Source organism: Carlito syrichta, unplaced genomic scaffold, assembly GCF_000164805.1.
Source record: "Carlito syrichta isolate Samal-C Ts95f unplaced genomic scaffold, Tarsius_syrichta-2.0.1 Scaffold288729, whole genome shotgun sequence".
NCBI lineage: Eukaryota > Metazoa > Chordata > Mammalia > Primates > Tarsiidae > Carlito > Carlito syrichta.
In genome coordinates, this window is record NW_007232825.1 from 170,856 (window position 1) to 191,497 (window position 20,642).

General features: G+C 40.7%; 1 protein-coding gene across 1 annotated transcript in view; it reads right to left on the reverse strand.

Annotated features, from left to right (window-relative positions):
* Positions 1–1,144: 1,144 nt before the first annotated feature.
* NCKAP5 (NCK associated protein 5) overlaps positions 1,145–20,642 on the reverse strand; it is an 847,991-nt gene continuing 828,493 nt past the window's right edge. Inside the window, exon 18 of the mRNA XM_008053829.2 lies at positions 1,145–2,695. Within this exon, the coding sequence (XP_008052020.1) occupies positions 2,679–2,695 (17 nt within the window). The 3' untranslated portion in view covers positions 1,145–2,678. The remainder of the gene's footprint in view (positions 2,696–20,642) is intronic.

Sequence of the window (20,642 nt, forward strand, 5' to 3'; positions counted from 1 at the left end):
TGCCCGCTCACCTGGGGCTGCCCAGCTGTGGACCGCTTGGAGCCCGGCGCCCCGGGAGGCTGGCGGGAGGAGGGCGCATTCCCGCGCGCCTAACGAAGTTGCACACCCGCAGTCTCCCCAGGGTGTCCCGTGCAGCCGTGCCTCCTCTCTCCCCAGGAGCCCCTCCGTCAATACCCGACTTGGCTTGGGCAGGATGGGTGGGGGTGTGGAGGGGACCCTGTCCAGTACGGCACGCTTACCCGGGTCGTCCTCCCTCTGCCCGCCTGCGCGCACCGCGGGGAGGTGCGTTGACACCGCCTTGATCGCTTAGCCTGGGAGAAAGCCGCCCCCCGGGGACAACTGCCGCGAGATCCCACCAGAAAGCAAATCAGAGTGAAGAAGAGGGTATCTCTTCTCCATTTCCTTTCTCCAAAAGGCCGGGCAGCTCTACCCTGCTCTCCCCAAAGCCACCGGGTATTAGTAGACACTCCTTCGTCCTCTCCAGCAAGAGCGCCATCCCCGCCTGGGGCTCGGCCACTGGCCTCTCCCCACAACCCTCACAGTCCTCGTCTTTCTGCAAAGTCCAAGCGACCCACCTTGCGTGCTCCCGGGACGCCCCGGTGCTATTGCACCTTCCTCGCCGAGCCTTGCAGCAGGTGGTGCGGGAGCCCGCCCGCTCGAGCGCGTTGGTGCCCCCGCCCCCAATCCGCACACTCCCACCTCTTTCCCCAAATCCCTAGGGAGCAATCCTTTCGGTAGAAATCGTCTCCGAAGCTTTGCCCCTCTTCACCCTTTTCTCCCGCGGCCGCCTCTCGGGGGAAGCTCGCTCAGGCCGGGAGGCTGATCATTCATTTCCAGCTCCCGGTCTGGAAAGGCGCTTAAATGACTTTCCTTGTAAATCCTCTGCAAAGATGGTTCCATATCTGCCTCAGGCTCCTTCTCTCTCTGCCCCCTCTTCCTTTTATTTCTAGTTGGTTAACCCCTCGGGAGACTGAAATGCTTTGGCCATTACTCGGCTGTCTGCAGACTCTGATCTCACAATTGGCTAAATTACTCTCTCCCAGGGCAAAAAGGCCGGCTTATTTATTCCTTCGGAAAATCCATCGTTGGAGCACGTGTGAGTCATGATTCAAGTACTTGGGCCAAAAGGTCCTTGAGCAAGTTCTTTTCAGAGGGTGCAATTGTGATATAACTTTTATTCAGAAATGAAACAAAAGGATTTTTTAAAGTCTGAAAGACAGGGACATTTTACATAGTTTTCATTTAAGATAAAATTCAAATATAACAAATTGCACAAATTAACCAAATAACACTGACTATACAATACTCTTTAAAGAAACAAGTCTGTGCTAAAGTAACCACATAGATCCTAAAAATATTTCTATTATGCCTAGTTTACAAGCTCCTGTACAAAAGCAATTATAAATAGTTCACATCTAGAAAAAATACACATAACTTTTAAAATAGAATTTATCCTTACATATAAACAGTCTTTGTAGAAAAAAAAGGATATTAAAAAGTAAGAGTTTTTCATAGCACCAACCATTCATTTTATTTTTTAAAAAGTGATCATTGCAAGTAGAAATTTGCTTTTATTTTTAGAGTGCCCAGATTTTAATAAAAAGAGCAGGAAGTTAAAAAATAATATTCAGGATCATAGAGAAGCACTACGTAGAAGATATAAAGAAATGTCTGACGGGAAAATCTGCTATTAGAAACAGAATTAGGTCATTTCTGATACAGTATCACTCTCCCAATCAGTGTCCACACCTCAGAACCCTTTCATTTTTCAATAAAAGCAGGTGATAGTAATTTGATTTTTTATTACTATCACCTGAAACTTTCCAGTAATTTTGAAATTGCACTAAAATTAACATTTCTATCAAACAAAGACTGTGAGATGGAGATGACGATAACCCTATGGTTTTTCTGCAGGCCCTGTTTTAGGTTTATGGAGTATACCCACAAATAATTTGAGGACTAGGACAATGAATGTAACAGAAACTTTAGTTGGGATTAAAAATATATATATATTATATATATATTATCATCAACTTCTAAGACTTAGTACATCATTTCAAGAGCATGGCACTGATTCAATTTATTGCTGTCTTTTTTTTTTTGCTACGAATATAATTTCTCTTCCAAAAAATTTACAACTTCTGTACAATTATTCAAAAAAAGTGCAAAATTAAGTGTTCTATATCGTAGGTGTGTTTACTTTGAATCCTCTTGAAACACAATAAATGGAGTCTCTCTTTATTGCCCTGTCAGACAAGTAAGCTCTGGTGGGTTGCCTGCTGTGAATTTGACAATGTAAGCTCTGGTGTTGCAATAGTTTATTGTTGTCATCTCTACAGGAGCAGCTCCCCTCCCCCACCCCCGTTTCTTAAGCACTCAACTCCCAGCTTAAGCTTGCTAAGGAAAGAAAAGTCCTTTATACATCATTCGAACCTTGACTGGCACAGGAAGAGAAGCTATCATATAAAGAATCACTCAAAGATTCCAAATTATCTACCCCAGGCCTATCTGAGCTACTCAAAGATGCTTCTTCATGTTTTTCTTTTTCTTCCTTTTGTCCTTCAACCTTGTTCAGAGAGTTCTTCTCTTTTTTTAATAAAATCACAGTATTGCTGTTAAATTTATTGAACGACTCCAGGGAAATTTTAGATAATCTAGTCTCAGGATCTTTTGTTTCTTCAAGTTGTTTCAATTTCTGCAATAGAAAGAGAAAAATATTAGAAACATATTTCTTTGGAAAATCAAGTTATCCTATTCAATATTCAATTATTGTCTGTATAAGGTACAGTTTAAAGGAATAGAGAAAAGCCTACAAGTCTTTAACAACCTTCTAGTATAATTAAGTATAATAATAAAGGCAATTTTAGGGATAAATCAGGACTTTAATCATTTTACTGAGATAAATAGGTCCCAATTTGCAAACCAGTTAAGTGCCACTTAATTTCATTTTAAATGGATCCATTTGAAATTTGTTCAGGTAAAGTGCCTTATTTTTCTTAATCAAAGTTTCAAACTCCTCTCTTTCCTTGCTAAGTATTAGTTGTACTTTAAAAATATATGGCTAGGGATGGAATTTCAGCCAGAAGTTACGGTAATTTGTAAAAAAAAAAAAAAAAGACATAAAAATCTTTTAAATTGCCATAAAATTTAAGTACATGTTTAGAAGCACTGTCATTTTTGTCTTTTGTCCCTTAACAAGATTTCACATATTTGAAAGAAATCTCCAGGATGCAGGTCCCAGATGACCTAAGGGCTCAACAATCACAGTGGCAGGTCTACCGCTTAGAAACCCCTCTGTTCCAGGAGGCTCTGGTAATACCAATTTTATAGGGATTCTGATGAGCTTGCCACCCTGTACGATGGTCCTACAGTTGATTTCAATAATTATCATAGGGGAACTCTGTAAACATGAATATGTTCAGTTGCTCGAGTGGCTCCCGAGGGCTAGGGTGATAGCACATGGTAGGAGGTGTTAACATCTCTACAACAGTTCTCATCTTCTTTTCCACTTTCTGGCAAAAATTCCATTCAAACACAAGAAAGATGCAGGTCCAGGGACTTAGAGATGATAATAAGAGCTACCATGTACAAACCAGCTACTAGATAAAAGACACTTGACAGATTCTATCAACATTTCCACAAACGTGCAAGGTAAACATCCTCATTTTAAAGATGAAGAAAACAAGGCTCAGAGCAACAGAGCGATTTGCCCAAGGTTGTCCAGCAAGTGGCAGAAAACAAGATTTGAATTTCTGTCTGGCTGCCCTCCATGATCTTGTTCCTTCCACTAAATCATGCTGTTGTGTAATAAAGGGCAAAATGTCCTGTTTGTTTTCCATTGTGTTACCCAAATCTTCCACTTAAATAAATTTCCAAACTATCTCTATATGTGCAGTTCCATTGCCCCCTGGGCTCCCAACCCCTGCCTCGTCATGCTCGACTTACAAAGGTGCCGTGAGAAACATGTTTTGATCAGGGAACGTAGATATAGCCAAAACCTGTGGATTCTCACAGATTCAATTGTTAACACAAACAGAAAAGCCAGAGGCAGGAGTGGGTGAGTTCCAGTGTCCCCAGAACAGGTACAGGCAGATTCTCTGCTATGGGAAATGGTATAATTCTACAGGAATATTTGAAAATCATCCTTGAACTGGTGCTTATTTCGTGATATCATTAATGTGCAGGAGCATTACCCATGGAGCAAATGCGCAATCTCCAATGGCTACCTTGAAACCAGAGTGGGCTGAGGACAGATTCCTAGCTGATTACAGGAAAGTAGTTCCCCAATTAGGACTACCTCCATTTGAAAGCTATGCTAATTTTTAGGCATTCTTTTTAAAAAAATAATTACATAGCACAAATATTAATAATACAGAGAGAGCAGTAAATGCTTGCCTAAATTTACTAAACATAGGTACATAAAGTGCATTCAATGCTATTTTCTCCTTACTTGAATGTCTTCTCACTTTTTCTTCAAAACCACATATATTTTTCTTGCCTCGTCCTGGTCTGCATGGATCTCAAATTCATTCAACAAACACTCAGTAAGTAAAGCTACCATGAGGCAGGTGGAAGGTTTTGGTATGAGGATACACAGCTGAATAGACTTGTGTCCTACAGGTGATATTTGAGGTCCTAGAGGCAGACAGACTGAGCTTCAATCTCAGTCAGGCCCTTCCACTGGCTGTGTGAGTGCCCATAGCCTCCTTCTTCAGGTATAAAATGGTGATAAGACATGTCTTTATTTCAGGATTGCAGTCAAGTATTAGAAATAAAGCATTTTGTGGGATTAATGGTAGTCAATATCTGTCTGGGGACGGGGGCACACCTCATCAACAAGGGTACATGCACAATGCATATTTGTATACCTAACCCTTAACTGTACCCCACAATTTTAAAATAAAAAATATGTTAAAAGAAAGAAAGAAAGAAAGCATTTTAAGACGGGCACACAGTAGTAGGTGCTCGATAAATGGAAGTAAGGCCAGGTTCTAATTCTAGAACGGTGATTCTCAAAGTATGTTCCTCAGACCAGCAGCATCAACATCACCAGGAGCTTGTTGGAAATGCAAGTTCTTGGATCCCCCCAGGCCTACAGTATCAGAAACCCTGGAGTCCAGCAATATGTATTTAACAAGCCCTCCAGGTAATTCTAATATATACTAAAATTTGAGAGCCATTGGTGTTGGACTTGTAGTCTTGGAGGGAAGATAGGTGAAAAAGTATAATTCCATGTGTGAAGGTGGAGATGAGAAGAGTTAACTACCAGTGCAACACCCACTGTCTAAAAGACAGTGCACCATGTTTTCTAAATGCTTCAAGTTGTAGGTTTCTTCACTTAATTATAACAAAGGTCTACCTGGCCCAGGAAGTTATGGAAATAAAAGGAGCCGATTGTTAAAAACAAACAAACAAATTATCTCCTCAGGCTTCCTTTTATTTTTACAATTTTGCTGAAAGGTGAGTGTAGAAATATTTCTTGACTATAAGAACAGCATCAGTTGTTCCAAAGTGTCCTAAGGGTCAATTGGCATTTGATCTCTAGGCTGGGAAGCCACGGGAGAGTGGTGAGGACTGTGGTCAGCTCAGAAGCATGTGATGTATCTAAGGGTAGCAGCAGGCCAGGCATGGTGGCTTACACCTGTAATCGCAGTACTTTGGGAGGCTGAGGTGATGGAGTGCCCGAGCCCAGGAGTTCGAGATCAGCCTGGATAACATGGTGAGAACTGGTCTCTACAATTAAAAAAAAAAAAAAAAAAAACCCAACAGTGTGATGGTGCATGCCTGTAGTCCCAGCTACCTGGGGGTTTAAGGCAGAAGGATCGCCTGAGCCCTGAGCCTTAGCAGGTCAAAGCTGCAGTAGTTGTGGCGTGCAACTGCACTCCAACCTGGGTGACAGAGTAAGACTCTGACTCAATAAATAGATACATAAATAAATAAAATGGCAGCAGCTACTTAAATCTAGCATATTGTTGCTATGCAGAAATATGTGTGTCTAGATATTATTTTAAAGGTGAGGGCGTAAATCTAGGTCAATATTTGCTGATATTTAGAATTCCCTGCTTTTTAATTATTGGCTCATATTAAAACAAAACAACAACAGCAAAAAACCCAGCACGCATGTCAAATTGCAGTATTTGCACTGTTAGAGTTTCTGAGCTAGGAATCATGAATTATCCTTTCTTAAACTGTCCTGCCTCACCTCCCCTGTCTGGTCTCCAGCCTTCCTAAAGGCCTAGCCTGGTGTTAAATGGTCAGTGGTTTCTCAATGGAGACATCCTCTAGCATCAGAAGAGTCTCAGCTGTTGGCCTGGGCTTCTCCTGCCAGCTGAGATGAAAACTGTAGTGGCTTACCTCCCTATCTATAGAAACATACCAAAACAGCCCCCTGTCTTGTCAGATCTCAGATATTTTTAAAAATTTGAAGTCAAATATCACAGACTTAAAATATAAGGAGGGATTGAGGTCAAATAGTAATGTGTTAATGATCTATCTGGCAAATGGTCACAAAATAGTGCACATTAGTTTGCAGCAACTGATGTGAAAGTGTTCTGCTAACCACTCATGGTAATAACAGTTACCATTTAATTGATGCCTATTCTGCTCAGACTCTCTGCTAAGTACATTGCATGGATTATCTGTTTTCACACACACATCAATTCAATGGGGTAGCTGCCATTAGTATCTCTACCTATAGGCAATCAAAGCTTGAGGAAGCGAAGTGACATGTTTAAGGTCCTGCGGCAGTGGACCTTGGGTGTGGACCTAGGCAGTCTGCCTGTAGAGATCAAGCTTTTAACCTCTATCTTGGAAAAACACTTTACAAATATTAGCCAATATTATGTTTAAGGTGAGCATCTGAAATAACAATTACAGAGGCACAATAATAATAAACCTACTGAAGACTGGTGTTTGACAAGAATTGTGCAGGTTCCATAAACATCACCATTTCCTTCTTAGATTGTGCTTCATCAGAATTATGACAAAATTAATATACTACACTTGTCACCTATAGGTGGCAACAGTTGTACAGATGAGTTTTTGGTGATTTTTTTTTTTTCGCACTTGGGAATAGAAGTAGGGCTAAACAGGCAAGATAAGAATATATTTTCAAGTATAAAATAAATAGCTTTGCATGCTCTTAAAATATTTTCCTGTCTTTAGTGTAACCAGGAAATTATTAGTGATAATTCAAGCAAGAAATAGATAGTGACATATTCCCCAGAAACCTCTTGCGAATTATATCTTTACTCATTTAATTCTTTGCAGTCAAGTAGTCAATCAGTCAAACCAGTCTGCTCTGTGACCAGCTTTGTGCAAATTATCCTGTAGCCTGGATTCTCAGAGGAAGTTTTATAGAAGAGGGTGCTCTTGGAATACTTTGAAGGGTAAATAGGGTTAAGATAAACAGTAAGGAGGAGGGAGAGCATTCTGATTTCTGATACATTTCCATCGATTATGCCCCTACTGCATCTGTATACCACTCTATCTTTTACTTCAGGACAAGAAGTTGCCCAGAGAGTCTCACTCTTGCCCGCTTAGACTCTATGATGGACAGAACCACTGTAAAGACAGAAATCCAGATTTCTGTAAAGACAGAAATCCAGAGATGTGCCTATCCTAGGAGTCTCTAAGAAACCCAACCAGACTCAGGAGAGTATCAGTCAATCTCTGGGTGGTAAGAAGCTCTGTTTTCCAAACAGCTTTCCCATCTATGGTCTCACTTTGCTCTTCCAACAGCCTGGAAGTGAGGGAGGCTGGAATCAGCTGTACTTACATAGAATATTCATGGAATCTGGGATTCACATGAATTCAAATTCAAGTGAAATTAGACCCAGAAACTTAGTTTCCTGATTTTTAACACAAGGACACATATCTGTTTTTATTTTTTTTACAGTTAACAGTAACCATGGAGTAGAGATTTTTGCCTAGTGCAATATCCCGTATACTAGGAGGCATAAAATTGAAGGAGATATGGACTCTTGTCACAAGGGAAGAGGTGGAGAATATATAAGGGGATACAGAAAAACTCAAGTGATAAACTAGCAAAAAAAAAATATATGCATGATGGTATCAGCTTCAACAAGATACATTTTATATGTGTGCAGCCAGAAATTCCTGTCCACAGTAGGAAAGAAACAAATAGCAAATTCATGAAATAGTGCAATCAATTATTGTTCTATGATAAATGTTACTCTTTCATTATTTCAAGTACATTTCCATCCTTTGATTATATCTTGAAATATTGGTTAGTATATCTACTGTCAAATGTCAGGAAGAGATCAAATCTACTTGTGAAATACAAATGCCGCACCATTTCTCTGCTGGGCGCTAACACTGAGAGGACTAGAGCTCTCAGCACAAATTAATGTAAACAGGATTTTAATCAACATAATTTCTTATTTCTCTATTGCTATAGAGAATCACTGCCAATGAATTCAAGAAAACGTGAGAGGAAATAACAGCCATATTTATAAAGTGTTTTTATTTGTGTGTGTCAGGTACCGGGTTGAATGCTTTACTTGAATTATCTCATTTAATCCTAACGGTAACTTTATGAGACAATACTATTATCATCCCCATAACAGAAATGGGAAAATGCAGATAGAAGGGACTATTGGTCCATATACACATAGCTAATAAGTTAGGAAATCAAAATTTGAGCAGAAACAGCCTGATTACAGAACTTGGGATTGTAATCACTACATATTACACCAGATATTTAGAAACTAGTGTGCAATTCCTGGCCTTTTGTTAATTAGATGTGTGAGCCCTCTGACCCTTCATTTCTTTACATTAAAGTTTTTTTTTCTCTCCAAATCTTCTCAGTCTATAAAGCTCTGTGACTCTAAAATATTTTTAATTTGGTGCCTTTTGTACATCGATGATTAGAATTTGAAGTAGCACAATAACTAACCCAAACATTCCTCTTCCCCACCTTAGTTCTCAATGACTTGAAAAATAAGATTAAAAAAAGGCTGACTGGAGCCCAAAAGATCAGCTTTATTAGGAGAAAGCTTGAATTGTAGAATGAGGTTTCTATCTGCAAAGACATTTTCCTAACACTGGTCCCAAGAAATAAACAAGCTTAGTAACTTCCCTGGGCTGGGGAATAAGTTCTTCCCTTAAAACCTATAGTATGAGCCGGGCTCGGTGGCTCAGCCTGTAATCCTGCGCCTTTGGGAGGCTGAGGTGAGTGGATTGCCTGAGCCCGCGGGTTCGAGACCCGCCTGGGCAGCGAGACCTCATCTCTACAATAAATCAAAAAATCAGCCGGGCGTGGTAGCGCATGCCTGTAATTCCGGTTACTTGGAAGGCTGAGGCAGAAGGATCGCTGGAGCCCAGCAAGTCGAGGCTGCGGTGGCCGGGAACGGCCACTGCACTCCAGTCTGGGCGACAGAGTGAGTGAGACTCCAACTCAAAAAAAAACCAAACCTATAGCATGAAGGAACAGAACAGATCTGTGCTTCTGACTGCAGTCCTTACTCCAAAGACAGGCTGAGAAAAGCAAGAAGTAGGCCTATGTATTGCCGGTGCCCTTCCTGAACTTGCTAATCAAAAGAGCCACTCCTTCTTCCCCTGAGAGATGTTGAGTGAGAGGGACTCAGAGACAAAATGAAAAGAAATACCCACATTGGGAAGAAGTGTCTCCATGGCGCCCCCTACCACCACCCAACATCTCTCATTACATACAATGCAGATTTTAACCCAACAGTTCTATATGCACAAGGGCCAAGAAGATGCAGGAAAATTCGGGTACTGCAGGGAGTTGCCTTGGGCAGAGATGCCTCTGCAGGAACGAAGAAAGGGGAGGGAGGTGATTCAGCAGGAATGAAAGATGGGAGAGCTTCCATTTAAAAACAGGTAAGTCAAATCTAGAAAACAGTCTGTCTAATCCAGGCTTTGGGTTGAAACTGAAGGTGTGATTAACCCATTCCCTTTCTGATGAACAAATCTTGGGCACTGGGAAAGACGGATTCAGGGCAGAGTTTTATATTATGCTCTTGTTGTGGGAACAGGGAGGAGGTGTTTTAATCCAGGTTCTCTTAGTTGAAGATTTGTGCACATCTCAAAGTCTATGTTAAGTGATATCTGCTAGGGGCAGGCCAGCCTCAAGGGCAAAGGTATGGCTCAAGTCATTTCTCTTTTCTCAGAGGCACTAGTTAATCTCTTCTTTAATGCCACCTCTTACTGCATTCCTGGCGGAGCTACCTTCTGGATGAGATATAAAAATAGATAGAATGACCTTTGGTGAACACTAGAGACCCCTCCACACTTTTCTCAAGAGTTGTGGTGTTAACCCTGTTAACCTGGTCAAATTCCAAATTGGATAATTACTTTCTCCCGGTGCTCACTTCCCTCTATTACCTCAACTGTACACATTACTCTTCACTTGCCCTTCTGAAAAATTAATGTGACACATCAGTAATAGAGAACCACTTTCTTCACCCAACTACACGCAGGGAAATGTGATTGGGCACTTGGGGGCACTCCGTTTTCTTACTGGGGTCCTAGAGATTCTTCAGTATCTCCAGGGCAAACTGGTTTTATTAGGTGAAGGAGTAATTTTCAGCTGAGATGTGCTTTTATGACTATATTAACTATATTGCTGTCCTTTACTATGATCGATGGCTTTCAATGACCTCTGCTGGAACCCCTGAACCCAGAGGGGAAAAAAATGAACGTATTTTTTGAGGAAAAAGTGGAGAGCAGGTCAGAAGGAAGCTTAAGGTCGCTAGAAAACAAAACACCTTGTGGAAAGGGAAAGAATGCACTTTGAAGATAAACAATGGCCACAAAGGACATTTAAAGACTAGATCAAAAGCACTGAGAGAAAGAGAAGTCATTTCCTCAGAGATGGGAAATGTTACCACATATGAAAAAACGGAGGGAGATGTGGGGGCATGTCCCTTAGAGGGAAGAGAAAGAAGGAACACAAAGAAAACTATAAACTTTACTTATGGCAGAGAAGAGCATTTGGGAAGAGGAAAGGCATGTGATTATAAGTTGGGGCAAAACTGTTATATGGACATGCAAAGGGCATTTGTGATTTCTGCAGACTCATGTTAGTGTTATCATTTGAAATGCCCATTTGAAAACTTGTATTTTTTCCCAGGTGGTGAGTGATTCTACAAATCTAATATAAAACATAAATGGCCACCTTTAGTAATGCATCAGATTTGATGAATATTGGTCATTTTCTCCAAAAGCAAAATGTGCACTGTTTTCTGGTGACCTGGAATTGGGCAAACAAGCCAGCTCATTGACATTAGCCTGGGTAAGCAGCTTAACTAAATGGAACATGCTTCTCTGTGCTGTTAGATTCCATTTCCTTCTTTTAGTACAGTGATATTAATAAAAAAATTTATTCAGGAATGGGAATTGAGCAGTTCCTGAAATGGGAACTTCTAAATCTGTTCATGTCAGGTAAAGGATTCCAACTGGTGAGAGTAAGAACATCCAGCTTTTCTGCCTTTAATTTATAGGCACCATTATGAATACAAATAATGACACTTTGTTTGACTTAAAAGATGGATTAAACCTTTTTTTTTTGAATACCCTTTTGATTATTATTATTATTTTTTTTTGAGTTGGAGTCTAACTCTGTCGCCCAGACTGGAGTGCAGTGGCCGCTCCCGGCCACCGCACCCTCGACCTGCTGGGCTCCGGCGATCCTTCCAAGTAGGGGGAATTACAGGCATGCGCTACCACGCCTGGCTGATTTTTTGATTTATTGTAGAGATGAAGTCTTGCTGCCCAGGTGGGTCTCGAACCCGCGGGCTCAGGCAATCCACTCACCTCAGCCTCCCAAAGGCGCAGGATTACAGGCTAAGCCACCGAGCCCAGCCCTTTTGATTATTTTGTCTGAGCTGTGACACCTATCTGTCCAGCAAACTGGGCCATGTCTGGCTTAGATGTCAGTGTGTTTGTAGCATAAAAAGCTCATGAACTTTGTCAGATGAAAATACAATATGAAGGGGCCATCTGTGTATTCTAAGACTGCATAGCTCTGGTTTCACATAGAAGAGAGAGATTTTTGGCTGCTCTTACAAGATAAATAAGATACCTTTTTGTGGATCAGATGAGTATTAAAAAAAATGATACTTTTAAAATTCATGTACATTCTCCTTCCAAAATAAAATCTCCAATACCACGAAAATGGTGGACATCATAAAATTATACCTGACAAAGCTAAGTTTTTATGAGATATGCTCTGAGTGCCAAAGCAAGGGAAAGCATTCTGCTGTTCCTTAACCTGTAAATAACTAGACAATCTGGAATTACTTCCAACAGGACTTGGTAGGCCATTTAGGAACCTCAGTGCATTACAGCAATCCATTAGGCACTGTACAACTGCCAGGGAATCAAATGGGACTGCAGGCTAGGTTCATCCAGGAACACACTGAAATTTGTGAATATAAGAATGTTTGTTCTACACATATGCAATCTACTTCATCTAATTCATGATGGATCTAATTCACCCCCATTGCAATTCATGGTTTAGCTCAAGAACTGGTCAGCTTTTCCTTTGGATGCAGTTATTTGATATATTATATCCAAGAGCCAGGAGAACTCAGAATTGGCACCGATTTATCGATCCTTGTTCTAAAGAGATCTTTTGGGTAGGAATTTTTCTGAAGATTCACAAACACTGAACAATAAGTTTGGTGTTGCCCCCTAGTTTATGGCGGCAGTTGTAGGATGCTCTTGTCATTGCCCAGGATGCGAGGGGTTTCTTAAAATGGGGACATGTGCTAATTCTGAGGATGCCAATGGGAATCTACTTCCCTTCTGAATTCTTTTCCTTCCTCTACCATAATATGACAATGACCATCATCCCTTCAACTCTGCACCTGGATTTAAATGAGTGTTAAATAGGGAGTTTGCTGCTCCTGCCTCATCATTTGTTTACTGATTTACTTATTTGTTCATCAGATATTTATTGAATACCTCCTATGTACTAGGCAGTATTCTAGACAGTGGAGATATAGTGGTGTATGAGACAAAGCCACTGCTCACAGGGAATACATGCACTATGGATTTTTTGTTTTAACCTGAAGTAAATAAAGAACACTGTTTCAGATATATCCGAAGATGAGTCCCTGCAAATTGCCTCATTGAGTTAGAAGACTCTAGGTCTACTCTTTGGTCTGATAATGGACCAGAACACACATATCCTTTCCAACTCAAAGTTATGGATGTGCCTGCACCCAATCCTATTTTGAAATAACTCCCTAAACTTGCTAAAGCCTCTTTTGAACTTCTGTTTTTAGCCTGTAATATCACTCAGGCAGATATTTTTCATGGGTTAACTATTGCTATTTACACTCAACCTTCCTTAGCCTTTCTGACTCTAGTGGCTTCCTAAATTCAGTGTGTTTAAATCAGAGTTTCTTCTCTTTTCCCAAATTCCACAGTGTTGTAAATAGAAACCAAAGTTTGTAACTTGATTCTTTTTAGTTAAAGGGCTGCTGGTTCTGTTTCTATGACAATTCATATCTTTTTGTATCAATGTCCCACTTCTCAACTAAATTGCAAGCTTCTTGAGGCCATGGACTAGATTTTATTCAGGTTTCTTTCTCAGATCCTGACACTGTGTCTTGTATATCTTAGAGGTTCAATAAATATTGTCACTACTAGATCTATTTTCACGACATTGTTTTCTTCTAGAGTTCACAGACTTGACCAAGCACTCCCTAAAGTCTGTTTTCCCGTAATCAATAGACACATATAGTAAGATCATTTCAGACTGTCACCTGACCTGGGATAACTCAGCTGCTTTCCTATCCCTAGACAATACTGGCAGCAGCAGGTCTCTTGGATTCCAGGTTAGCATCAACAACCAGGATACTTCTTGGACTGATGGATGTCTGACTCTTGGTTACTTTGGCAACAACCATTTCCGCTTTGTCAAGAGTAGAGACATGTTAGAGACATGTGGACTCACCTCCCATGGCCACCCTGGTGGGGCAGCTGTGCTCTAAACCATCCGGGGCCTTCTCCCACACTTTTACATGGGCCTGGCCAGACACTGGGTGAGGTAGCAGCTGCCTGCCATTCCTTTCTGGAAATCCAGGAACAAGAGCCAACACAACATGCTCCTCAGAGGGCAAATGTTATTGAAAAGCATAGACCCATGATAGATGATACAGACACTGGCTCTACTTTTTCCTTAAATTCTTCGTTCAGCTAGAAAGTGTTGCCTCGCCTGGCCTGAACTAGGCCTGAGCAATTTGTTCAAATTCAGATTCCTATTCTTCTTTAGGTAGGGGAAAACTTGGTGACCTGTCTTAGAGCTTCCAGGTGGGAATGTAAATATCATGCTGATGACATTCTTAGAGGCAGCAACAGGATTAATTAATTGAGTAATAAAACTACAAATAATGCTGGGCTCGGTGGCTCAGCCTGTAATCCCGCGCCTTTGGGAGGCTGAGGTGAGTGGATTGCCTGAGCCCGCGGGTTCGACACCCACCTGGGCAACTTAGTGAGACCTCATCTCTACAATAAATCAAAAAATTAGCCAGACGTGGTAGCGCACGCCTGTAGTTCCAGCTGCTTGGAAGGCTGAGGTGGAAGGATCACCGGAGCGCAGCAGGTCGAGGCTGTGGTGGCCAGGAGCGGCCACTGCACTCCAGTCTGGGTGACAGAGTGAGACTTCAACTCAAAACAAACAAACAAACAAACAAAAAAACTACAAATAATATGGATGTATCAAATCAAGAAATTAAACTATAGGGAGATTCAATTATATCTTAGTATAAAATTCTAGAACCAGGTAGCATGCAGATACTCTTAAGTCTCATTCTGCCACCTGAAATATATTCATTTGGCAAACTGACTATTGCATTATAAAAGATATTTTCTTCATAAACCACCTCAGCTGACTTAATGCCACTTTATGAGGTTCAAGTCAGCTGTCCACTACAATAAAAATAAACTTTATTTTTGTCTCAGATACACAGAACAATTTAATTTTTAAATTAATGTGAAAGTGAAAGGCGCCTTCTCCCAGTGAAGTATGTCTGCCCCGCATAGCTGTGTAAACACAACTCAATTGCTATGAGAATTAAATATGGATCAACAAAATCAATAGTTAATTGTATAACTCAGGGTCTTTCATTTCAGATCTAATCTGTAAAGAAGGTTCAGGGGATGTTTGCTTTTGATTTTCTTAAAATATTATTTAAAACCTTTCTGTCAGGCAAAAGAGTTCACAGGGTCTTCACACTATTTCCATAAGTTATTTGGCTTGTGAGTAGTCAAGGTCATATTGATCGCTCAGCCTTTCCAGTTTTTGTTTTAAAATTCAGTATCTTTATCAGTCAAGCTGCCTCCTTCTGAGTATCTGACTTGCACTTAGACCAAACAAATTTTGTTGCAAAAATAACCCAACATGTAGGTATCTTGGTACCGGATGGATGTGCTAATTCTATGATCAACGACATTTTGGTCTATTTCATGATACTATCCATAGCACTTAGGCAGTCACCTCCCCTCCCCAAATCAGCAAGATATATTGTGCTGTGGAGATGCACAATTTTGTATGACATGGAAAGAAGCACTGTGAGGTCAAGTGAGCCTATAGATGGATGAATATGTATCCATTCTGACATTCCAAAGGGACGAGAGGAAGAGGTGCTATTTTTTTAGGTGCTATTCACTTGAATAGCACCTAAAAAAATTCTTCCAATCTCATTAGCCCAAGTGGATAAGAAGGGAACGAGGGCAGGCAGGCCTCCTCCTGCAAAGGGAGTAGCACAATAACACGCAGAAGACCACGGGGGGAACAGGCGGACCGCCTTGACCCTTGTGATATTTCAGCAGAGCTAAAAATGTAATGTTTGAACTTCTTTTCCCTTTAAAGTGCAACCTTTCATATAATAAGTTAAGCCTTGCTCTCTCTTACATATTATTAGAAGCCTTCATCCATTTTGGGGACTGGAGGTAAAATAATTCTTGAAATAATGGATCATTTTTCTCTTACCAGCTTTTCCAAAAATCCCATGATTATTGTGCTGTAGCAGACAATAACCTTCTCAAAGGAGGCCTATCAAATGCTCAAGATAAATTATGAGAAGATCTCTTTCTCCTGCCTCAAGGAAAAAATTGCACAGAGGGAAAATGTTTGTGGAAGCATCAATATGTTCATCGTAGAATGGGCATCAGCTTGCTCCAAGAGAAAGAGAGCAGCTCATGTATTTCTGTGTAACCAGTGGTCCCATTCAACAGAACTCTTGGGCAGCATCCTTAGAAGGACCTTGGGAGAGAGATCTAAGTCCTTCACCCAGTAACACTGGAAATAAATGTTTCTCTGGTGGCAGGCAGAGCACGTTCTAAACCTTTTGACTCATGAGCAAATTAACTAAAGGACAGGAAGCTCTGGTTAATGCCATCTCTGGAAAGTCTAGAAAAAGACAAGGTACTGACTTACTAGACCCAAGAGCTATGATTCATGGTAATGAATTCCTTCTCCCCCCACCATATTCCCTTCTTCTCAGCAGGCAGCAAATATGCAGGGTGCAAAAGGAGCCTTTCTTCTATGGTTTTTCCCATGGAAGCAAGGTTTCTCAAAGTAGGGAGAGAGCTGCAGTTGAAATAGCAACTTTGCCATGATTCAAGGGTTTTAGCTGCATGGGGGAATGGGACTAACTTCTCAGGGCAAGAGTTATCTACCTATCCTTTTATAGCTCGTGTAATCAAGCCTTGTCCAGTCTGGGGACAGCTCAAGACATAGACCTTAACTTCAGGAACAGGAGCAAGACCCTTCGCAGCAATGAAATGGGAAGACATTTCAAAGATTTAAAGTCCTCTGTGGTAAGAGGCAGGGAAATGGAGAGAAGAGAAAGAAACTTCTCTACTCCCAGGCAAGCTCAGGAGTGAACGGGTTCAATGAAGTAGTAGCCAATGGCAGTGTAGGGCAAGAGTAAAAAAGCAATCTCAAAAGTAATCAGGAAAAAAGGTAAAAAGATCTATGGATTTGCAGATAAAATTAAAACTGCTCAGCAACACCTTGGGGGAAAAAAGTCAGTAGTATGCAGATAGTTATCAAGCACATTATTTAGTCAGCCAGCTGAGGATTGAAATAGGCTGAATTTCGACCCCGGAAAGGCAGTTAGAGTCTCTGTGTTCTAGTTCATACATCTTTCTCTCTCTGACACATCCGTCCCACCTTCCAGGTTGACCAACACACACTCCTTTCTTGAGACTAAAGAAGAAGGAAATCTCTGAATCCTCTTCTGACCTGGAGCCTTGACCACTCCCATTTTTCCTTCATCCCTGCACAGACCAGTCTCATGGCACAGTTGGTATTTATTGTGTAAATAGGTTGCCATGGCTCAGTCTCCCATGTAGGAACTATGAGCCTGTTTATCTTCTCATCCCTGATACCCAGAACATGCCTGGCATTCCATAAACATTAGTGGAATCAGAGGAGGATGCTAATGATATCTATTTACCGGTTGTCTTTTTTCTCCCTATAACTTTATCTTTCTTCTCTCTAATACCCTTTAATGCCTTTGAAAGTGATTGAATTCCTAAGACAAGATGCTGAACTCTCTGGTGGGGAACAATCATTTATTTCTGAGGGGTAGTTAATGTCTAATCACTCAGCTCTCTTTATTTAGAAAGTGGAGATAATAACTTCTCTAGTAGGTAAACAGGAAAATAGATTTTGTTTTTCAAAAACATGTGATTAACATACTACTTTCAAAGAGTATTTCTATTGCTATAAACCAAGCTCCTTGAAATAATCAACAGCACTAAAGGCTGAAAAGTTAGGGATTAAAACACACACACTAAGTGGAAATTACATCATTTAGCAATGGGAAGACTGGCAATGTCAGTGAGGCTTTAAAAATAGCCAAGTAGTTTTTTGTGAAGAAAATGAACAAAATGAACTGGGGAATCTGCCTTAGAATGAAAGTTTGAAAATAATGAGGTGAATTTAAAGAACATCACAGGTCCTTAAAGAATATGAAAGGTTTTGTGAGGCCTGCAGTGACTTCCATGGCGGCCATCCACAGAATGAAAAAGGACTATATGAAACCCTAGATTTGCCTCTGGAGACCTTTGGCCTGGGCTGTGTTCATAGGTACACAGAGAAATGTGAAATGATGGGAGCAGACCAATGTAAAAGGTAGCAATTCTTCACACATTAGAACTGGCACCAGCTACCGGAGTGAGGGTGGAAGGGGGGATAATTATCTTTTCTTCAACTCTGTGAAAACTCAGAGCTTCAGTTAGTTAAATGTGAGTGGGCTGGTGTTTCTCTTTGCTGAATTCAGTGTGTGCTGTTTCTCTGCCATGTATATCTACAGTTCTCTTAAGTGACTAAGAAAAATACTTTTCCTTAAATTGCTGTTAAAGAAGTTACTCAAAATGTCCCTTAAATATTCCTGTTGGGTGCTACCAAAGGATTATTTAAAATCATGAAACTAGTCCAAGAGCTATTCCTACTGGAAAATGACTAGAAGAAAGATGTTTAAGTCCAAGACTTCCAGGCAAGGACTGTCTCTCTCTCTCTCTGTCTTTCTTTCTCTCTCTCTCTCTCTCTCCCTTCTCCTGATGCTTTCAGGGGATGGCTACAGACACTTCATTTTAATCAAGGAAAAAAGTAAGAACCACCCCCACAACCTTTTAGAGTATATTTTGGTCTCCTGGTCAGGGCCAATAAAGATCTCTTGCTGTGAGCCAACCAGAAAAGAAATAGAGTGAAGGATGTTCTACTTTATGTGGTCTGAATGTGATTAGCGATTAGCTTTGGTGGGTTCAGTCACTTGGGACTGGCAACCAGAGTTTTGCTCCTACAATTCTGAATGACTACAAAACAACATTGGCTCCCATCCCATATGATGATGGGATATTAACTGAAAATCCAATTAATCTGTGAATGAATTATGGCCCAAGAAATATACCATTTTATAATCAATTTTAAGTGAGTCCATAACAGAAGATAAGATGAAGAAAGGCTATAAAATGATAAGAGGTTGGTGCATTCTGTTCACTATGACTGATGATGTTAAGAAGGATAATTTTACAATCCATCAAATTTTTGTCATTTTAAAAATCATGCCTCCCAATGAATGCTGTAAATTAACTTTAGAATTTACATATTTATTAAAAATTGTATTGAAAACAGCAGGAAGTGAGCCCATTTGAATAATAAAATACCTTGTTATTCCACTGAAGATAAAAATACAAAAAAATTAAAAGATTTTATTTTAAGGTAATAATCATATTAATTGCTATCTGAATTAGTTAAACCAAGAACTCGTATTCACCAGGGGTGTTGATATAGCAGTAAAGATAATCCCCCACATTCCCATTTTTTGGGGAAAGATGAAATACGTCTCACAACATGTAAAAGCAAGGGAAGGGCAGAGATGTCAGGACCACACTCATGGCTGCCAGGTGCATGTTCAAAGCAGGGCTGCAATCACCTTGGGGGAGGTGCACACAGGAGAACACTGGGATTATCTCTTAGATGGAAAATAATATGACTTTATTTTTGAGCCTAGAATCTGCCTAGGCAACATAGCAAGATCCCACTCTGGCAAGTAAATAAATAAATAAATAAATAAATAAATAAATGCCTTTCCCAAAGAGATCTGCAACTCTAATCTCCAAGCCTACTTGGCTAAACTCCCCACTCAGAAAGCCAGAAGACACCAGAGCATGCAGGGAAGTAACTGGAAGGACATGGGGCCATGCCACACTACATGTGGGTGAGCATACATTCACTCCAGATTAACCTCATAATAGACCATCAACTCAGAGATCTGGCCCAAGGTAGGAACTGCCTGGATTCCACAGAAAGATGAACAGGTCAAGGAAAATAGAGTTGGTGTGTCACCATGTGTACTCATTAGTATAACGAGTAACACACTGGGCTGAGCTGACACAATATGTTCTCTTTAAATTTCCAAGAGAGGAGAGGGAATGAGAACACGGTACTTGTTGTCCATGAACCTCAGTGTAATCATGCTTCTTTCTTTCCACAGGGGATTCGTGATAGGCTGTTGCCATTATCTTTATGCAAACAGCAGAACTCCTTTGTGAAGTACTTAGGTGAGGAGCCTGGGTCACACAGCGTCCACTACAAAGAGTTCATTGCTTCGGTGCAGACATGGCTAATACCTGGCACTTGTGTGGCAACCTCCCCCTCCCATGCCCATAGCAGGCACTGTCTATCAACCTCTGTCATCTGCCTCGTTCTGAATATGGATACAGCCTCAGAATCTTTCTTAAAATAGTAATACAGGCAACCTCTGCCTATTGATTGTCCTTGCCATTTGAGATGAAGGCTATCCTTGCTTAGTGTGTGTGTGTGTGTGTGTGTGTGTGTGTGTGTGTGTGTGGGTGTGTATGTGTGTATATACGGGGGTGCCAAAAGATGTATACACATTTTAAGAGAAGTTAACTATGTCTTACTTTTTGAAGTTGAATTGTATTATGGTAGCAATATGTAGTGTGATGTTCGCTCAACTGTGGTTCTACAATTTTCTTTGTCCTGCCTGTCGCTCGGTGATGCTAGCATTCATTTGACTAATGCCATCTTTTGAGCAAACATCATACTTAAAATGTGTATACCTTTTTTGGCACCCCTGTATATATATTTATATGCTGGAGATAGTTATATATCA